General features: G+C 39.2%; 1 protein-coding gene across 1 annotated transcript in view; it reads right to left on the reverse strand.

Moving 5' to 3' along the window:
- Nucleotides 1-10,004: 10,004 nt before the first annotated feature.
- Nucleotides 10,005-17,256, reverse strand: part of LOC104523533 (ADP-ribosyl cyclase/cyclic ADP-ribose hydrolase 2) — a 14,392-nt gene continuing 7,140 nt past the window's right edge. The window contains exons 6-9 of the mRNA XM_010166148.1: nucleotides 15,118-15,210; nucleotides 13,955-14,041; nucleotides 13,381-13,440; nucleotides 10,005-10,223 (exon numbers count right to left, since the gene is read on the reverse strand). Coding sequence (XP_010164450.1) covers nucleotides 10,109-10,223; nucleotides 13,381-13,440; nucleotides 13,955-14,041; nucleotides 15,118-15,210 — 355 coding nt within the window. The 3' untranslated portion in view covers nucleotides 10,005-10,108. The remainder of the gene's footprint in view (nucleotides 10,224-13,380; nucleotides 13,441-13,954; nucleotides 14,042-15,117; nucleotides 15,211-17,256) is intronic.

A 17,256-nucleotide genomic window follows, 5' to 3' on the forward strand; every position in this document is an offset into this window, starting at 1 on the left:
TGTGAAACTGCTTTCTCAAGCTCAGATACCAATTTTCTTCATAAAAGTGACCTTGCTGTCAGTGGGTGTTCTGATTATGGCCACTTTAATCTTATTTTTGCTGTAAGTAAGGATATCATGATGAGTATACCCTTCCTTTGAGAGGAGGAGTGGTATGCAGAAGGACCATTGCCATGACCTGCTGCTGTACATGTTACCACTTGGGTAGGAGACACCCTACGTCCCATCAGTGTTATTATTGCAGCTAGATGTGGATGCCTGCACATCACCCCATGCTGATGGCATGTTTTGGGGTTAAACCCCCTTACTCTTGGATGCTACAGGCAGGAGAAGGCCCACCTGAATGCAGGGCAACAGGCTCAAGCTACCAGGCCCAGAGTGCAGAAAATTATCCCGGAAAATGGCACCTGTGAGTCATTATTTGCAGTTTGCCCACTACAGGCTGCTGGGGCTTTCCTGCTCTTTCATCCACATCACTTGTAAGCAGCTTGTTTTTTCCATGTGGAAGTTATTCATTTTGTTTCATGCGCTGCTGAGGGGTTTAGGTGGGGAAATGAGAGTGCTAGATCAGCCCGTGCTGACAAGCACGATGCCTGTCTCCTCTCAGTAATGCATTCTGCTCTCTCGACCGGAATGTACTCGTTTTTTCCTATGCATTCTCACAAACGAGGAGAGTGTGGGAGGACCAAATGTCACCACTGTGCCTTGTAGCTTTGTCAGTGACCTTTTTATTACCCTGCATGCACTCCTGGCTATATGTGGTGTGACTGTTCCTCATCTCAAGACTTGTGTGAGAAGCTGAGGGTATAAGGAAAGAAAGAAAAAACAACACAGATAAAAATCTAACAAATATGATAGTGTTTCTGTGTTCTGTGTAAATGATGTGAAGAAGCATGTGCATGGAGGGCTCAGTGCTGGACTGCACCCTGGGGCCAATGCACCTGTTTCGCACTGTAGAGCCACCAAAAGCCAGCAAAGCAGGACACGACAAAGCAACATCTAAGATGGGAAGTCTTCATTCAAGACAAAACCTTCCTGTACTTGCACAGGCTCACGCCAGTCTCCCTTCCCCATCCCTTTTGCCTGCTGTTTCTCAAACACAGTACTTGTCACTGTTGAAGGACAGGGTGGAGTATGTCTTAAGGCCACCAGCACAAAGCTATTTCATTCCTCTGTGAGTCACTGGATGGTTTGGTCCATCTGTCTGTCACCTGTCAGATCTGCAATTGCAAATAAGCTTAGAGGGCCATGGGACAGTTCCTGGTGGACCTGCTTGGGCTGCTCAGAGAGATCCCCCCTCCACACCTCCAGTTGCTCTTGCCATCTTCTGCAGCTCTCAGCCCCAGCCCCATTTCTGTGGTTTGTCTTTGTCTATGCAAAACCCACCTCCAAGGACAGACCAGTCCAATGCTCTGGTGCTGGGCACCAGTACTGACTAGATTTTCTTTCAGTGACCTGGTGCAGTAGAGGAGAGGTGCTTTGCTGTTTTATTAGGGATTAATTGATCTAACAGCAGTTTCATAAAAACCTATGGAGTCAGTGATCCATTTCTAGATGTTAATCAGCAGAATGGGGAATTTTTTGGTTAGAACAGACACTTGGTCAGAAATTACTGCTTAGGAAATGTTGAAAATGCCCTTATGAAGGAAAACAGACACAGAACTAATCAGTTCAGTGTGGCAGAAACATTTGTGACCAAATGACTATGGCTTTTCCAGAGATGTGGTAGGCCTGACCCCAGGGGACACTGAACATCAGAAGAGCCCAGGAGAGCCAGTTGATTCAAGGACAATCTCCACAAAGTACAAGAGTGTTCTATCCTGATGAGCAGGAAGCTGTGGCAGGAGGTTAGCTTGGCCAAATCAGGAATTTCTGATGGAGTTTGAATGTTGGTAGGAAGTGTAGAGGGAGAGCAGAAGCAGGGATGGACTGTCTGGGAGGAATGTAGAAGCATTGCCCAGACAGTTAAATTATGTGATAAAGCTCACCTACATGCCCACAAGGAGCTCAGAGAGACAATGGCAGGATGGGGAAACCAAAAAATACCCTGCCTGGCTCCTCCCAGAGCTGTCACAGGACCCATCTGCCCATCAAAAGCCCAGAGGAGCACAGAGGCACAAAGGCAGGCAAAACCCAAATTGAGGACTCCTGAGGAACAACCACATTGTCTGAGTCCCTCCAGGGCTGTTGCAGTAGAGCCTTAGCCCAAACATCCTCACCCATCACCGTGAGCGTTAGGAGCAGCTCTCTGGATCACCTTTTGAAGCTGCAATTTTGTGATAATTATTTGCAGAACGCAGACAGATCTCTAATTAATAACTAGTGAAACTGAAGAACTTTATCAGACAAGTCTCCAAAGATATTGGAATTTAGGGAACTGGAGACAGATGGAAATCCAGCTAATCTTTCCTTGAAGACAATAGTTGAAATAAATTATGTACAATTGCAAATCTCCAGGTAGTTAAAGGTTGACTGTGAATGCAACATGTTGTGGAATATTATTTCTGCTGCCTATATCAGAATTTTAAATGTTCTTGATAAAAAGTGTTGGCCATCAGGTTTAAAATAAATGCACTCAGTATGACTGACTGCTAATATTCTATGGACAGCTAAAAATGTTATAAAAATAAAGCTGTCTTTCCAGTTACACATTAGCTTTATGAAATAAAAAAGGGGGCAGTACTATGTATGACAGTCCCTTCCAGAAAGAAAACATTTAGTAATTGCCATTCTTGGAAAACTCATAGTATCACTGAACAATGTAGGCTGGAAGGGATCTCTGCAGGTTATCTGGTCCCACCACTTGCTCAAATCATGGCTAACATCTGGGTTTGATAGGCTGCTCAAGGCCCTCTCCAGTGGAGTTTAAAAAACCTCCATGGATGGAGAATCCAGAATCTCTCCGGGCAGCCACCCTCGCAGTGATTTTTAAAAAATGTTTAGCCAGAATTTTGCTTGCTGCACTTTTTGACCATTGCCCAAATCTTTTGACTGTGCACCCCTGAAAACAAGTATTGCCCCATCTTCTCTACAATACTGTCTAGATAGTGGAAAGAACTGTTCTTTCTGGATAATTTTCTGTATCTTCTTTGGATGACTTGTTGCTATAGCATACAGAAGTGTTTCATGGAGAGTCCTGATGTTCAGGCTTTTACAACAAGGTTTCTGACACCCATCCACCAGCCATTTCAAAAAGATTTTAACAAATGCTTCTTCTTAGATGAATATTTTTGGAAGAAATACTGGAGATTAAGAGAAGCTGTTGTAAAGAGTTACAGCATGGCTGTGTCACGATCAATTATTATTTTTTCCAAATGGTTTCCATTAGGGATTTGATAAGGCAGAAATGGTTGTGCACTCTTCAGTTCACTTGAATCCTAGAATACAATCTCTGTCTCACTCAATTCTGTCCTTCTAAATAATGCCTTTACATTCAAATGGGAGATGACAATTGGAGAAATAAAGGAAGCCAAGTGTCTTTTCCTCTCATCAAATATCGTGCTTTAGCATAGAGGAGAAATCTTTTATCAGTAAGTGCTAATTTTTCCTGATCAGTAAATTGGCTTTCCAAACCTTTCTGATTGCCTGGATAGGTAAGGTTTGTTTGTCTTCGTATGGATAATTATTCCCGTTTGCTATTTTCCTGTGAAGTTCTTATTTAAGTAAGGATTCAGGGACATTTTGAAAGGCTTTTTTAATTGTATATATGTTAATTTTTCTAAGAACCTTTCTGATCAGGAAACTCCTAACAAATACTGCATAGAAAACTAGCTCCAAACATTTACAGCATAGGATGAGAGCTCTTCAGGGTCCACAACAGAGCTTCAGATCCCTAAATTAGTGGCTTGCTTTTTCCATCAGTGTTGTGCTCTGCTGAAATGGCCCTGGAATGACTAGGTTTGAACTGCTTGTTTCTAGGATGTGATTTATGGACAGTAAGATTATTTCAGTAGGATCAAATATCTGGTGAGATACACGGACAAGTATATAGATGTACCCTGATCTTTCTCAGAAGTCGTGACATGTGTCCTTCAGCTCAGATGTTTCAATCTGTACTACAGTTTTGACTGCGTTACAGATTAATAACATTATGATGGGATGTGCATTTAAAGCTCACGTCCAGGGAAGGCGTGTTTGGGAACAGCTGTTCCTTAACCATTCTCCACACAGACATGCACAGTGTAGTTCCTTTCCCCTTGTCTCTCTGATTAGCTCTTGCTTCTCCGGCTGTTGCTGTGTGAGCTTACTTGTAGCCAGCTGGAGACTGTGCTGTTCAGTGTGAGACAGGGTAACAGACACTAATGACTGATTTTTTCTTTGTTTATTGCAAACAAAGATCTCAAAGGGTCCAAAAAGTTCTTCCCCTTTGGACCAAGCTTGTTCCTCCCATTTCTGTGCTTGTTTCCCTTGCTGGCTCTCTCGAGTGTCAGGCCATCCGCTCCTTCCCCTTCACTTGGAGAGCCAGGCACTTGCACAGGTACTTCCTAAGCTCTGCTGCTGCCTGAAGAATTTCCTGTTGTCACTAGTGCTGCTTTTTGCATTTTGCAGTTCCCAATTTCTTTTTCAGCCAAAGCGGAGGGTTTGTTAACAAATCAAAGTCATAGCTGGGGTTTGTGCATTGGTTTTCTCATGGAGCAATGCAACGTGCCGAGAGATCCCCTGCACACAAACACATGCTGGTGTGGAAGGAGGTGCAATGGGGACACAGGTTGTGGAGTAGCTACAGAACAGTTTGAGGAAACAGGTTGCTTCATTCTTCTGTATCACCTTCACCTTTTTTTGATATGCCTTTCTATTTAGACATGTCAGAAAATCATAGAACCATAGAATGATGTCCTAGATGATTTTTTTTAAAAAAAAACATGTTCAGGGTATAGTGTTTAAAGCACTGATCTGCAGAGTGGGAGACAGATGTTTAATTAATCATACATGCAACATGACTCATGCTATGAAGAAATTATTTTTTACTTGATACAAGTTTAATTTTTACAAAATGCAACAGCTGCAATAGAAGAGTTTGCATGTAAGTGAGAACTATACCAAAGCTATAAACTAGCAGTGAAGGATCTTGCTGTGATTTCTGATGAGAAATCTGATGAGAATTTTTGCTGCACTTTTTTTATGCAAAACATCTTTCAAGGTTTAGTTTTAGTGCAGAGGAAAAGTGAATGCAGTAACCTCACCAACTTTTATGAAATCGAGTGCTTGTTTTCTGGCCAGTACTAATTATTATGCTGCTCACACATTCTGAAGGGAATACCCAGCAGGCTCCCATCCCCTTGAGCCAGCCAAGGAAAGCTGACACAGAACTATGCTCTGCAAATGCAGGAGTGTGTAAGTAGCAAAATTTATCCTAAAAGAACTATATGGGGTAGATATGCCACTTGGAAAGGATCCATGTGATGTTTCAAAGGTCAAAAATCCAAGAAACTTGAAAAACAAGATCTTTCCTGGTTGCCAGCTATGTCAAACATGGTTTTGTATACATGCATATAAATATTTGTCCAGGATTTGATGCTGTGGCTTCTAAGTTATGCTTACTGTCCTTAACTTCTTTTTGCTTGACGTATGCCATAAACTTTGCTTGTCATCACTCCTTTTTCATATTATTCCAGCAGCTCTTTTTTTATTTAACCCCATGCTAATGGGCAGTGGTGACAGAAAGTTCCGGGTGAAAGCCCAGAGCATTCATTCTGCTCTGTGGAAACTCTAACTGGATTTTCTGGCACCTTTCATTAAAACAAAGGGAAAAGTAAGAATGGAGCACAACACAGGCCAGCATGTCCTACGGCTGGGATTTGGTATCGTAAGACTGAAATTTCCACGGCATAATTATTTCTGCTCATCTGCTTCTTCGCCTGCTGCTCTTCAAAATGGCACAATGTGACCTAGGAGCTTTTTCACACCTGTACCCTGATTTAGTGCAGTATATAGAATACCTGTGATTTTCTTAGCACTGCTCTCTTGACTTTGCAAATGGGGGAAAAGTCTTCCTGCAGTTTTGAAGTCCAGCATTTGCCAAATTCTTGACCTATAATTCTAGTTTCTGCCTGCAGCACTTCATAGTCCTTGTTAATTATTTATCCAGCACTCATTAGCACCATAGAGCAAATCTGGTATAATCATTAAGAGGTACCCAGGCAAACACAGTTACTGGATTTAAAAATACTATTTCTTCATTTATTATTGTAACTAATTCTGTAACTTGAGTGACTCCAGACATACAGTTCTGGAGGATCCCCTGTCTGCACTTTGGGAACTTACCACACTTACTGCTTACGTAGGGCAAAGGTATTCCTAGAGAAACGGTCACAAGTAAAGGAGTAGTTACTTTATGTCACTGCCTGCTACTGAAAGGAAATGTGTATCATAATTTCCTCCTTCATTTTCCTTCTCTAAAACTTCCAACGTCATAATTTTTTTCTCACGTATTCTGCTAAAAATATGAAGTAACTCATCTGAACTGAGATCAGGTTCACCTTTGCTGCGGCTGCAGGAAAGCGAGGAGAAAGTAGGTGAAGAGGGGCTGCCCAGGCAGGGTGGGGACTTCGGCATGGTGTGAGGGTACATATGTGCCACACTCCCAGGCTCCAGTTTCCTGCACCCTCCTCCCTGCCAGCCTGCACTTGAACTGTGCTGCTGCAGCAAGGGAACAGGAGGCTCCTTGCCTTCCTATTTCACAGGAAACTGTTGGAAAATAGATGTCTGCAGATTGTAAACAAAATCTGTCAGATTAGATTCTTCACCTCTTAAATAAGATGGCAAGTAAATTTAGACTGGGCAGAAGCTGGAATTTGTAAAAACCTGAAAATCAGAAAAACACTTGTTAAGTGCTTGAGCCACCCTAACATTTGACTAAATTAAGACACTGTGCCGCCTCATACTGAGCTATTTTAAACCAGACTTCTTGGCTCTGCCAAAAGCACCCTTCTTTCGCTTTACACTCTCTATTGTTGAAGCAGAATACATCAGAATTATTTCTAGCTAATCCAATTAAAAAGAAAACTATCAAAAGAGTTCTTTGAACAGTAAGTATTATGCAACTTCTGGAGGTTTCAGTTTAAGTTTCACAACATTTAAGATTGCTGATCGGAAACACAGTCATGTCAGCTGACCATCACATCAAAGCCAATATGACAAAAATAAACACTAGCAGTATAAAAAGGGCAGAGAAGTGAACAAGTTGTCCTGCTTTATTCTCATAACTTCTTACTGCAGAGCATTTCAAAGTTTGCATTTAAAAGCAGCCAGAGCAGCTATGAACAGATGTATATGTGCACATGTACACACACACTGAAAAAACTGAAAAAGAATTACTCTGAATTAGTTTGGCTTTTGTCAGATACAATGACTGGAACACATGCAGCAGGGAAAGAAAAAAAAAAAAAGTAGGTTAGCAGAAGGGGACATTATATTTATTTCTATATAGGAATAAAGAGCATGACATAACTGAGTTCTTAAGTGGTCCACAAAACAGGCAAAGACAAGAAATACTACCTTAGTGCCAGTAGCTTCCACAGGTCTCTGCAGAAATGCAGAGCACCTTGTAACGCTCCTGTACCTGATGTTTTCATTTGCCCTAAGTCGTTGGACATTAACAGATCTACACAGGATTGCAGCATCCAACTGGATTCAACATGAAGTGATATACATAATGTTTTCATATGAAACATTTTCCCCCTTGAATTCAGGTCCAGAGACAGCTGGTTTTGCAGTACTGCTAGTACAAGTATGAATGATTGAAACATTTGGAATCTGTATTTGAAGCACCTTGATGAACATTACTAGGCTTGCATGAGTTTACAGAGAAAGGCAAATGCCTTTTGGACATTATGATTTCTCCAAATTTGGCACAGCTGCTACATAGACACAGGTATACCTAGCTGATTGGCACCACTTAAGTGTAGAATATATGTGTAAATAGCACTAACCACACAATTTGTAGATGTAGAAATAAAAAAGAGAGAGATATAAGGGATTCTCTTGCTCACAACTTTGTGTTCATGTCTCTCTCCCTGCCTCCGGGAGTAACAAATGACCTTACTGTTTCTTGCTTTGCTGACACTTCTGCCCCTCTGCTTCTGAGATGCCAGTCACACTGTTCTTTCACACAGATAAAAACCATTATATTAAACTCAGAACAAACAATCTACATACAGCTTGAAATTTGCTCTAATTATTTGAATTATATCTATTCTATTTTGGGGTGGTTTTTTGTTTGGGTTTTTTTTGTTTGGTTTTTTTTTCAAAACAGAATTATTTAGCACTTCCAACAGTGTGTTTGGTATCATACATAACAGCCAGCACTGACTGCGCTGCTGGAGTGGATTGTGTCCAAAGGCTGGAAAGTTTTCATAGGCTGGAAAGCAAAAGTTGGCCAGCTGGGATGCTTGGCTCATGGATGGAAGTTGCCTAAGAGGCACATGGCTTATTAATGGTATTATGCTATTCTCTGAATCCTGCACACACTATAATATACAGATCAGTGGGTAGGACAATACTAAACCAAGCACGGCTTGGACACCTCTCTGTGAGCCTCATATGCACTATCTCTACAGCCTGCAGTCCAAAATGGGTCATGATGGGAACTGCTGTGGACAAAGAGAAAACTGATCAAAATTGCTTGGGTTTAGTTATCTGAGATATGCCTGTGTTACAAACATGTTTCGGCATAGGCAGAGAACAATTTTGAAGTGTAACACAGCCCTGATTTTCAAAAGTCTGTTAACTTCTGATTTCAGTACTTCTGCCAGTGTCTGAAACAGGCACAAAAATCCTTCAAGCTGGAGCCTAAACCCAGCTGTGATACAGGCAAATGCAACTTTGTGTGTATTATAAAGGGACTTGCATTAAAACCAAATTAAAGATTATTACAAGAATGGAAGCCAGACAAATAAGCAACAACATATTTTAGATATTTTATCTTTCAAACATATAACATGATATAGTTGTACCAGAGACTGAAATGATGTAAATCCTAAGTCCTAGATCAGATGCACTGAGAAAACAGGAACAGCCTAACCCAGTTTCCTGACAAGCAGCTAATACAACCACAAATAAATAACACAGAAACTAACAGAGAACGTGCAACAAAATTCTATTTAAAGTTATTTTATAAAAGAATAACTATTTTTTTTCCAAAGATGTATGTGTTATATGGTAGCTGGATGTCTTGGTGGTTTAGAGGAACATGTAGCTGGAACACTTAGATAAGTGTTAGATTCGTAGAAGTAACTCAAGAGATCTTCAAGACAGCATCTGCTTTCTCCTCAATACATTCTGAAGCATGCTGAGTTCACTGCAGGCAGGCAGATGTCTGGCTTGGCAGGTTCTTGTCTGAATTTGATATGCCATAGACCACATAATGGCGATCATCCGTCACATCATGGTGGAAAACCTGTGGAACTTTCAAGAGTTGGTATTCCTGACTGTTGGCTATCCAGTAGCCAGGAAGCAGCCAGCTGAGGAACAGCTGTGCGGATGATGAAGCAATCAATTTTATGTGGTAAAATATTGTATGCAAGTATGCAAGCCAGAATCTCACTGTACAATAGTTTCAGGCAAGTTTGTCCAAAGTACTGGACCACTTATGAAAATCAGTTTATTTTTTCCACTGTCTCACCTATTGTACCTTGTACCTAGTGAGAAATCTAAGCTCTCTCCCATCTGCATTCATATTTCCCCTTCCCAAAACACAATAATCAGATGCTTAGTTTCCAAGGCCAAATGCTAGGGTTGTTTTTACAAACAAGCAAGCTGTGTGGGAGATGTATGGCAGGCATAGTTTCATTTTTCTTTCTGAAATGTATGAACAGGAAGTATTATTCTCAGTTTAATTCTGGAGAATATGGATAAGAGGAAATAGCAATAGATTTCTTCTATTCATGAAAAGGAAATGAAGGGTGAGGCTTCCTAGCAGCAGTAGAATAATTTTTGATACTAGAAGTAGTTGATATAGTAGATACATGATATGAGATAAAAGTATGCAGGATTTTAATATGCAGGTTTGCCAGTCCCAGGAGTAAAGTGAAATTGCAGTTAGAAATTAGTTGAAGCCAAATTTATAGCCATCTAAGGCAAACAGAGGATACGGATTCAGTTGATTAACTTAGTACACTAAAGCAAATCTGAACAAAAAGCCTACAAAAGAAACAAACATGAACTTGTTCCAGCTGCCTCCTCTGTCTGAAGATATAGGTCCTCTTTGTGCTGCTGGTGCAGATCTGAAGAAAAGAAAACAAACAGGATGTTCACAGCACAGAGCTGAGTTAGGATTCTTTTAAATGTCAAAGGTTTGTTGCCAAGGATGAAGTTTGCAGTCCAAGTGCTAAGCTAGAAGTTTCTTTGTAAGAGCTCACCACCAGATTCCCTCTGGCTGTCATGATTTTATAAACAGGATATCTGTGCAAAACCCTGGGAACATTCCTTTCTACTTTAATACCTGGGCCTCCTCGTCTCTCCACATCCATTTACTGTCTCCAGCCTCATGCTTGAGATTGTATAGAGCTCTTCTAGATAGCAGTAATCCTAGAGGTTTGTATTTTCACAGCACTTGATACAAAAGTATCCAGATCCATTTCTAAGTCTCCCTGACATTGCAATAATGCAAGTAATAAATACTGCTACTAATAGACTGCATTCAGCATCCGTTCTGCTCATGTTTGTAAGCCATCTATGCCATCTAGTGGGTATTTTTTTACTTACAAGTTTTCTTCAAACAGGGTGTCAACAGCCAAAGTCCAAATTTTGACTCAGCAGGACCATAGTTCAAGTCTGGAAATGACTTAAGGGGCACGATTACTATCCAAGAAGCCACAAGTATATTACAGCACCTTCTAGGCCATCCCACTGCTGCCCTGATACAGCCCTCTCCAATGCCAATGTAACAGGAGTCGTGGTGACAAAAAAAGTCACCTGCACAATTCTGATGTTTTTGGACTCGGGACATTATTCTCCAGAGGCTGAGAAGGCATCTGTCAGTCTTGTAACAGCAAGAAGCTATTGTGAAAGGGGATGCAACAGAGCCTGCATGCCTAGTCTCACTATTTATTGTGGAAGTACGAACACTGGGTGTACACTAAGCACACATACTCTGCAAAGGAAACCTTTTCCTAACAGATACACACCCTTTCTTAATAGTGATACCACTACTGACCAAAGTGTTCCCATGTCAGTTAATGGACCATCAGAGAGCAGGGATCCATCCACAGAGAAAAGAGATCTAGAAGATAATCATCAAATAATTTATATACATCTGCTTCAGGCTCTTTCTGAAAGGGCACCTAATTTCAATTGAAATGTTATTTATTGCAGAAAGGGAAGTGATTTGGGGAAGAGTGTAAGTATTCATTGGCTTGAAGTGTTTAAGCTACTTAGATTTCAGGGAGAGGCAATGATAGCATTCAGATTGGGAAGCTCTGCCTTGATTAGGGGTAGCACAGGTATGAAGTGAATCAAGCCTACTGCATTGCTGTGCATACAGGAGGGAATAGAAGGCTCAGGAAGGAAAGAAGCAAGGAAACTTTTCCTAAGGAGGATGATAACACCTGAGCTGCTTAGTAGTTACCCCAGGAGAGTATGAGACTGGTGCTTAGAATATGCTAGTGATTGTGTTAATTAAAGTACCAACACAGATAGAAAAGAAAGGGTGGCTGCCCTCCTGCTTACATACTGCAAGCGCTATGTGGTAATACTGGAGAACTGGTATGCTCACCCCTTAGGTGAAAGGAAAAAGACATTAATGGTTTCCAAAAGCCTTCTTATACAGGTTTCCTCAGCTGAGAAATGTACCCACATCACAAAACTTTGAAGGAAATGGTTTAAAATCTGGGAGAAGAGAAAAATCTTCTGTTAAGAGTTCACAATATTCTATTTTTTGAAGCCCTGTAAAGTGCTTTTTCCTCCAGTTTGTTAATAATGTCACTATGTTCACAGCTGCAATTTCACATGTGACAACTGTATTTTCTTTTAACACATGAACAAAAGCCTTAACATTCACTGGTAGAACAAGGAAACCTTACTTTAATCTACCATGCAAGTGGTATCTGGTAACAAACAAATGCCTTAACAGGCCTTTGGAAGCCTGCTCTATGATCTACTACCTAGGAGTCTGGAGCTATCAGTGATGTTTAAAATGCCACCGTTTTCATCACACATTTATAGGTCGGTGCTGGGATATAATTTGGATGTAACAATAAATGTTTTTGCAAGTCAAGATGAGTAAAAGCTTTCAGTGACCAGCAAGAACAGAGTATACTCACTTTCTCTGTAAGGGTGTATTAAAAACTGAACATATGCTACAGAAAGTGATACACGCCTCCTTTTCTGTATTTCACGAAGCACTGTTACCACCCAACCAGAGGCAGGCATGCAGGAGTCACACCTCTCTGCTGCATAACCAGGGTCAGCAAATCAGGTTTTTCATAGCAGAAGTTATCACTGCAGCATTACATGGGTATTAACGTACAAAAGATTTGCAGGTGCTTGAATTAGGGCAGAAAGGACAGTAGGAGAAAAGATGTGACCAAATACATGGATTATGCATAAAAATAATATAACTAGAGAACAATTTTTATGCATCTATGTATCCTGCAACTTTCCAAACTGTGAGGAAGTTTTCATACTCAGATGTTCAAATATCTTATGTGTACCTATACATGTGACAGCATACAGATTAAGAAACTTGGCCACAATTGAAAACAGTCATCTTTACTGTAAATTCACTGAAATGCATCATAAATTAATTTAATCCTCTGTATATAATAAAGAAAAATGCAGATAGGAAGGGAAATTATTAAAACCTAGTTTGGGAGTGATGTTTGCTAATTAAGAAAGTTGTATCTTGGATGCAATCTGCATTCTTTGCAGATAACCTACTGGCCCAGTGTAAGCACATTAAAATATAGAAATTGGGTTTGCACAGAAAATGGAAGATTAAAACAAAACTTCCTCAAAATTCGGACCTGGAATTTCCAGTAGGTGGAGAAATTCCCTTTAGATCTTTTGCCATTTGACCTACAATTTTATTATTCAAGGAAGAATATTAATGAAAGCAATTTAAAATTTGTAATAGATTTTGCATCAAAACACTGATATTTACAAACCTCATTCATACCATCAATGATCTACAGTGTGATAAAGTGATCGGTGAGAACCGATTAACACCTAATTTTGAACAGCAAATGCTCAGACAATTGTGCGCCATTTATAGACAGAAATTGCTTGCTCAATACACAGTATGTAATAAATTCAAGAACACTTTATATTGTGTATGCGCGATATATAACAGATGATAGAGGTGGAATCTGTTGAACTGTTGACTTCTGCATTATTTATTTGGTTGTAACGACATTGAGGATGGATTTAACTTCTTTTACTTACGATGAAAGGGTACACTTAGAATTATCAGGATGATCCAGGCAGAGTAATAACATTACAGTCCTGTGAAGATATAATTTGATTTAGCAACTTCCAGGCAGAAAACTGAGGGAAACAAATGAAAAACCAAAACAAACTCAACAGTATTACTATGACTAAAGCTTTCCTTCAGTTATTTTTGTGATACAATCTACTCTGAATAACTAAACCTATGAATACTACTGTGCACACTAGTAATTCTGCAGACATTCAATACTATTTTAAGTGTTGTTCAGATTTTCAATTCAAATAAAGATTTTACAATGAAGTGGAACATATGAGGCCATCTTCTGTGTCTGATATTGGGTAAGTACAATGTTTCACTTAATTATACACTTACATAATATGGTGACTGTTTTGCTCAATTCATGGCCAAAAAATGCTGAGACGGAAAAATGTGACATTACCTCTACAACATGTAAGTCTCTTAATGAAGACGCAACATTAAAGCCACTTAAGTACTGGAAGGTAAGAAACTATTTAAAATAGATGAAGTGTTTTTGCAAATACACCATATTAACAAAGAATTTTCACTTACTTGTAATTATCAGTACAGGTGACATCATAACCAAGGGTTTTCAGCCTGTTTTCTAATATCTCGACAGTATGAGTTCCACAGGAATCTCTGTGAGAAAGGATTTAATTGCAAATCTTTTATTATTTAATTTCCTTTCACTAATCTTCATGGAATTAATAAAGTAAATCCCCATTACTTTGCCTCTTCTGTATTCCTTAACACCTACAGAAAACTGGTGTACACTGCTATTTATAATGCTTCAGTTGCTTACAGCCATTTAACATTTTATACTCAGTTTGCAGACTGGAAGATTGGTTTCACCCAGTGTAGCATTTGCAGATTCTATTAACCAATAGTCCCACCTTTAATATTTCACTAGACAAACAGAAAAAGAGCTAAACAATTTTAGAAATTTACTACTTATTTAGGTAAACAATTTAGTTAAATAGATAATAAGTATTTAATTTGCAATATTCTTTGGCAGCTATTTAGGTAGTGATAAAGTTGATGCTATCTGTCTTTACAGAATAAGTTGGTTATAATGAATTAGAGTTATTCTCATTGTTACAAGCTTGTACTCTCTTGAATACAGAACAACAGAAAAACACAAGGAGAGAGAAAAAACACAGAAACAATTCTAAAGGCAGCTTCTGTGTGCAGCACTGATTTTTTAATTTGTGGCCCAATAAGCAAAAGAAACAGCACATACAAAGACCTCTAAAACTTGCAATAACATCAGGTATTAAGGCCAGTACTACTTACCCATTGGTCAGTAAATACTCATGACTCGAAAGAAATTATAGGGGGAACAACAAAATCATTGTAAAAAGCAATTAATAAAAAACCCCAAATATTCCCATGTCATCCAGACAAGCACAAACTGAAAGATAAATTAAAATTCAGTGCTTGTCTTAAATTTTCTTTGTAATAAGGGCAACTTTTGCAAAGGTGAGCTGTATGGGTTTTTTTCCAAAAGGGTATGATTCTCCAGAACTAATATTAGAATTTATTTACATTTTGTCTATTTCTAGTATTTCTCTACTCTTTGGGTGTACCTTCTGTGCTAGTGAAAGCATTTTAAATATTTTTAGTTTAATTGCTACACAAATATAATCAAGGCTAAGGTGAACTTTTAAAGAGAAGTCCAAAAGGAGAAATTAAATTTTTTGTAAGACATAACTTACATATCTGGTCCTTCAATATCATCCACAACCCAGATGACAATTTGTGAGATTTTGTCTTTCTGGAGATTAGGTATTTCATAATCTGCAAAAAAACTGATCCAAAAAACAAATCTTGAGAACTATAAAGAACAAGAAAAGAAATAATATTTTTTCCCTTTGCATTAATCAAGGTTCTGATCCTGCTTGCTTGATTTCACATTTATATCTTTTGATTACAATCAGAGTCAAGACAGAGTAGAAAAAATCCGACTGACATTCTGCATGTCCTCAAAGGTCAAAGCCATTTAATCAAAAGTTGTATTTTCATATTCTTCATCTTAGAGGGGCTCAGCTGAAAAAAAGTTTAAAACTTAGAGGTGAACCAGAATGAAGTGAACTTTAAAAAATGCAAAAAGAAAACAAAAAGCATTTGATAGTTAGTAAAAAAAAAGAAAAAGGTCATTCTTGTAGTTATTGTTGCAGTATCTCTTAGACACTTTAAATGCTTTGAGACCCCCCCAGACTAGAAGGGCCTATTAGTTGTCACCTCCTGGATGAGACCAGCGGTGGCAATGTGACCACTGCTCTGTCCTCCTGGTCCCTGCAGGATAACTACAATGTTCTGGTGCAGAAGCATAAGACGTGGTGGCTTTCAGTGTCTGCTGGCAGCCAGCTGAGACCTGTTAATGAAGTTAGCAAGTTCATTTAAACTTCTGGAGAAGTGGAACATGAGGAGGTAGATACCAATAGTTGCCTTCTCTGGTCAACTGGTACAGCGGCAGCTAACCAGAGACCAGGAGCAGTAACAGCAGGTTTGCCTGTTTGTCCAAGGTGTCCAAGCCTGTCTTAAACACATAGTAAAAATATAACCAGAAATAAAGATTTCAATTATTTTTAACTCATCTGCCTATTCATGCATATGTTATTGCCAGCAAAAATGCAGCTTCCTCCAAATATAAAGGAATCTTTAACTAGAGGAGTCAGAAAATGAGGAGGAGCAATGTAAAATAGACTTCAGTAAATCAATTTCTGAACTGACTGATATTATTAAAGAAGTCTACCAACTACATTCATACTGTGTGAATGAGCAAAGTTATTTTGCAGTAAAGTGAGAAACAAATCTTAACTGAAATGGTAACAAGTGACTTAATAATGATTTAAGTATACAAACTGTAATTCAGGATAAACTTTGGAAGTAGCTTTGAAATGTCTGAAAACAGACCAGAGAGATGCTTAGGAAGACAGGTAGATCTTTCCGATTACCTTCTGCTATTAATTATTCAACTCTAAACCTTTTTCAAACAAGATCTCAACCAAATTCAATCATAAATGGATCAGAAGATACACAGCAAAGAAAACAGATGGAGTAACTGGCTTTGTTTTTTCTTGCCAGGCTGTGTTCAGTGGTGGAGACTTCACTGGTCACAATACCACCAGACAGGCAACCCAGGGAACTGGTGAAAAGAATTAATTCATGTGTAAGAGGTTTCTGAAATAAGGATTCTGTAAATTAACAGAAAGAAGGAATCTGTTTCTGAAATACGGAAAACTATACTGGATTCTGGGCATTGACCTGCTGTCAGGTATTATCATCTGCAGACTACTTGATCCCAGCTGACCACTTGACCAACCCAAGGACACCATGTAAGTTTTCTTGATTAGCTGAAAGTTGTGTACAGATATGGACCTTTTCAGGGACAGAGGTAAGTAGGTAGTATGTGTTTTGCAACAGACAATTCTTGTTTCTCTCCTATCCAGAGATGAAATTAACTTTTCAATGACTATTTTTAGTCCTCAGTGAGCACATAGGAGGATCTGTTCTATGGGTTTTTTAAAGATTTTTTTAATCTGCCTTGGACAGGACAGTTGCTGAGGTAAGGAAAGATGTATTTTTCATCAAAGGTAGGCAGTCCCTACAGCCATATATTCCATAAAAGTTCCTAAGGGTGTACTTTTACAATAAATTTTAAATACAAGCTTAAACGAACTTCTGCATAGTGGCAGACTTGTCAATCATCTGTCCCTAATATACAAGGGAATAAGGAGAAGAGGAAGCTAGTCCTTGCTATTATCTTTCTCAGTGAGCTTTTTTGCTTAAACCATAATGGATCTCAAACTACCTCCTCTCTTGGTCATGGAGGAATAAAAGGACAAAGCACT

This window comes from Antrostomus carolinensis, unplaced genomic scaffold, assembly GCF_000700745.2.
Source record: "Antrostomus carolinensis isolate BGI_N321 unplaced genomic scaffold, ASM70074v2 scaffold21104, whole genome shotgun sequence".
Taxonomy (NCBI): domain Eukaryota; kingdom Metazoa; phylum Chordata; class Aves; order Caprimulgiformes; family Caprimulgidae; genus Antrostomus; species Antrostomus carolinensis.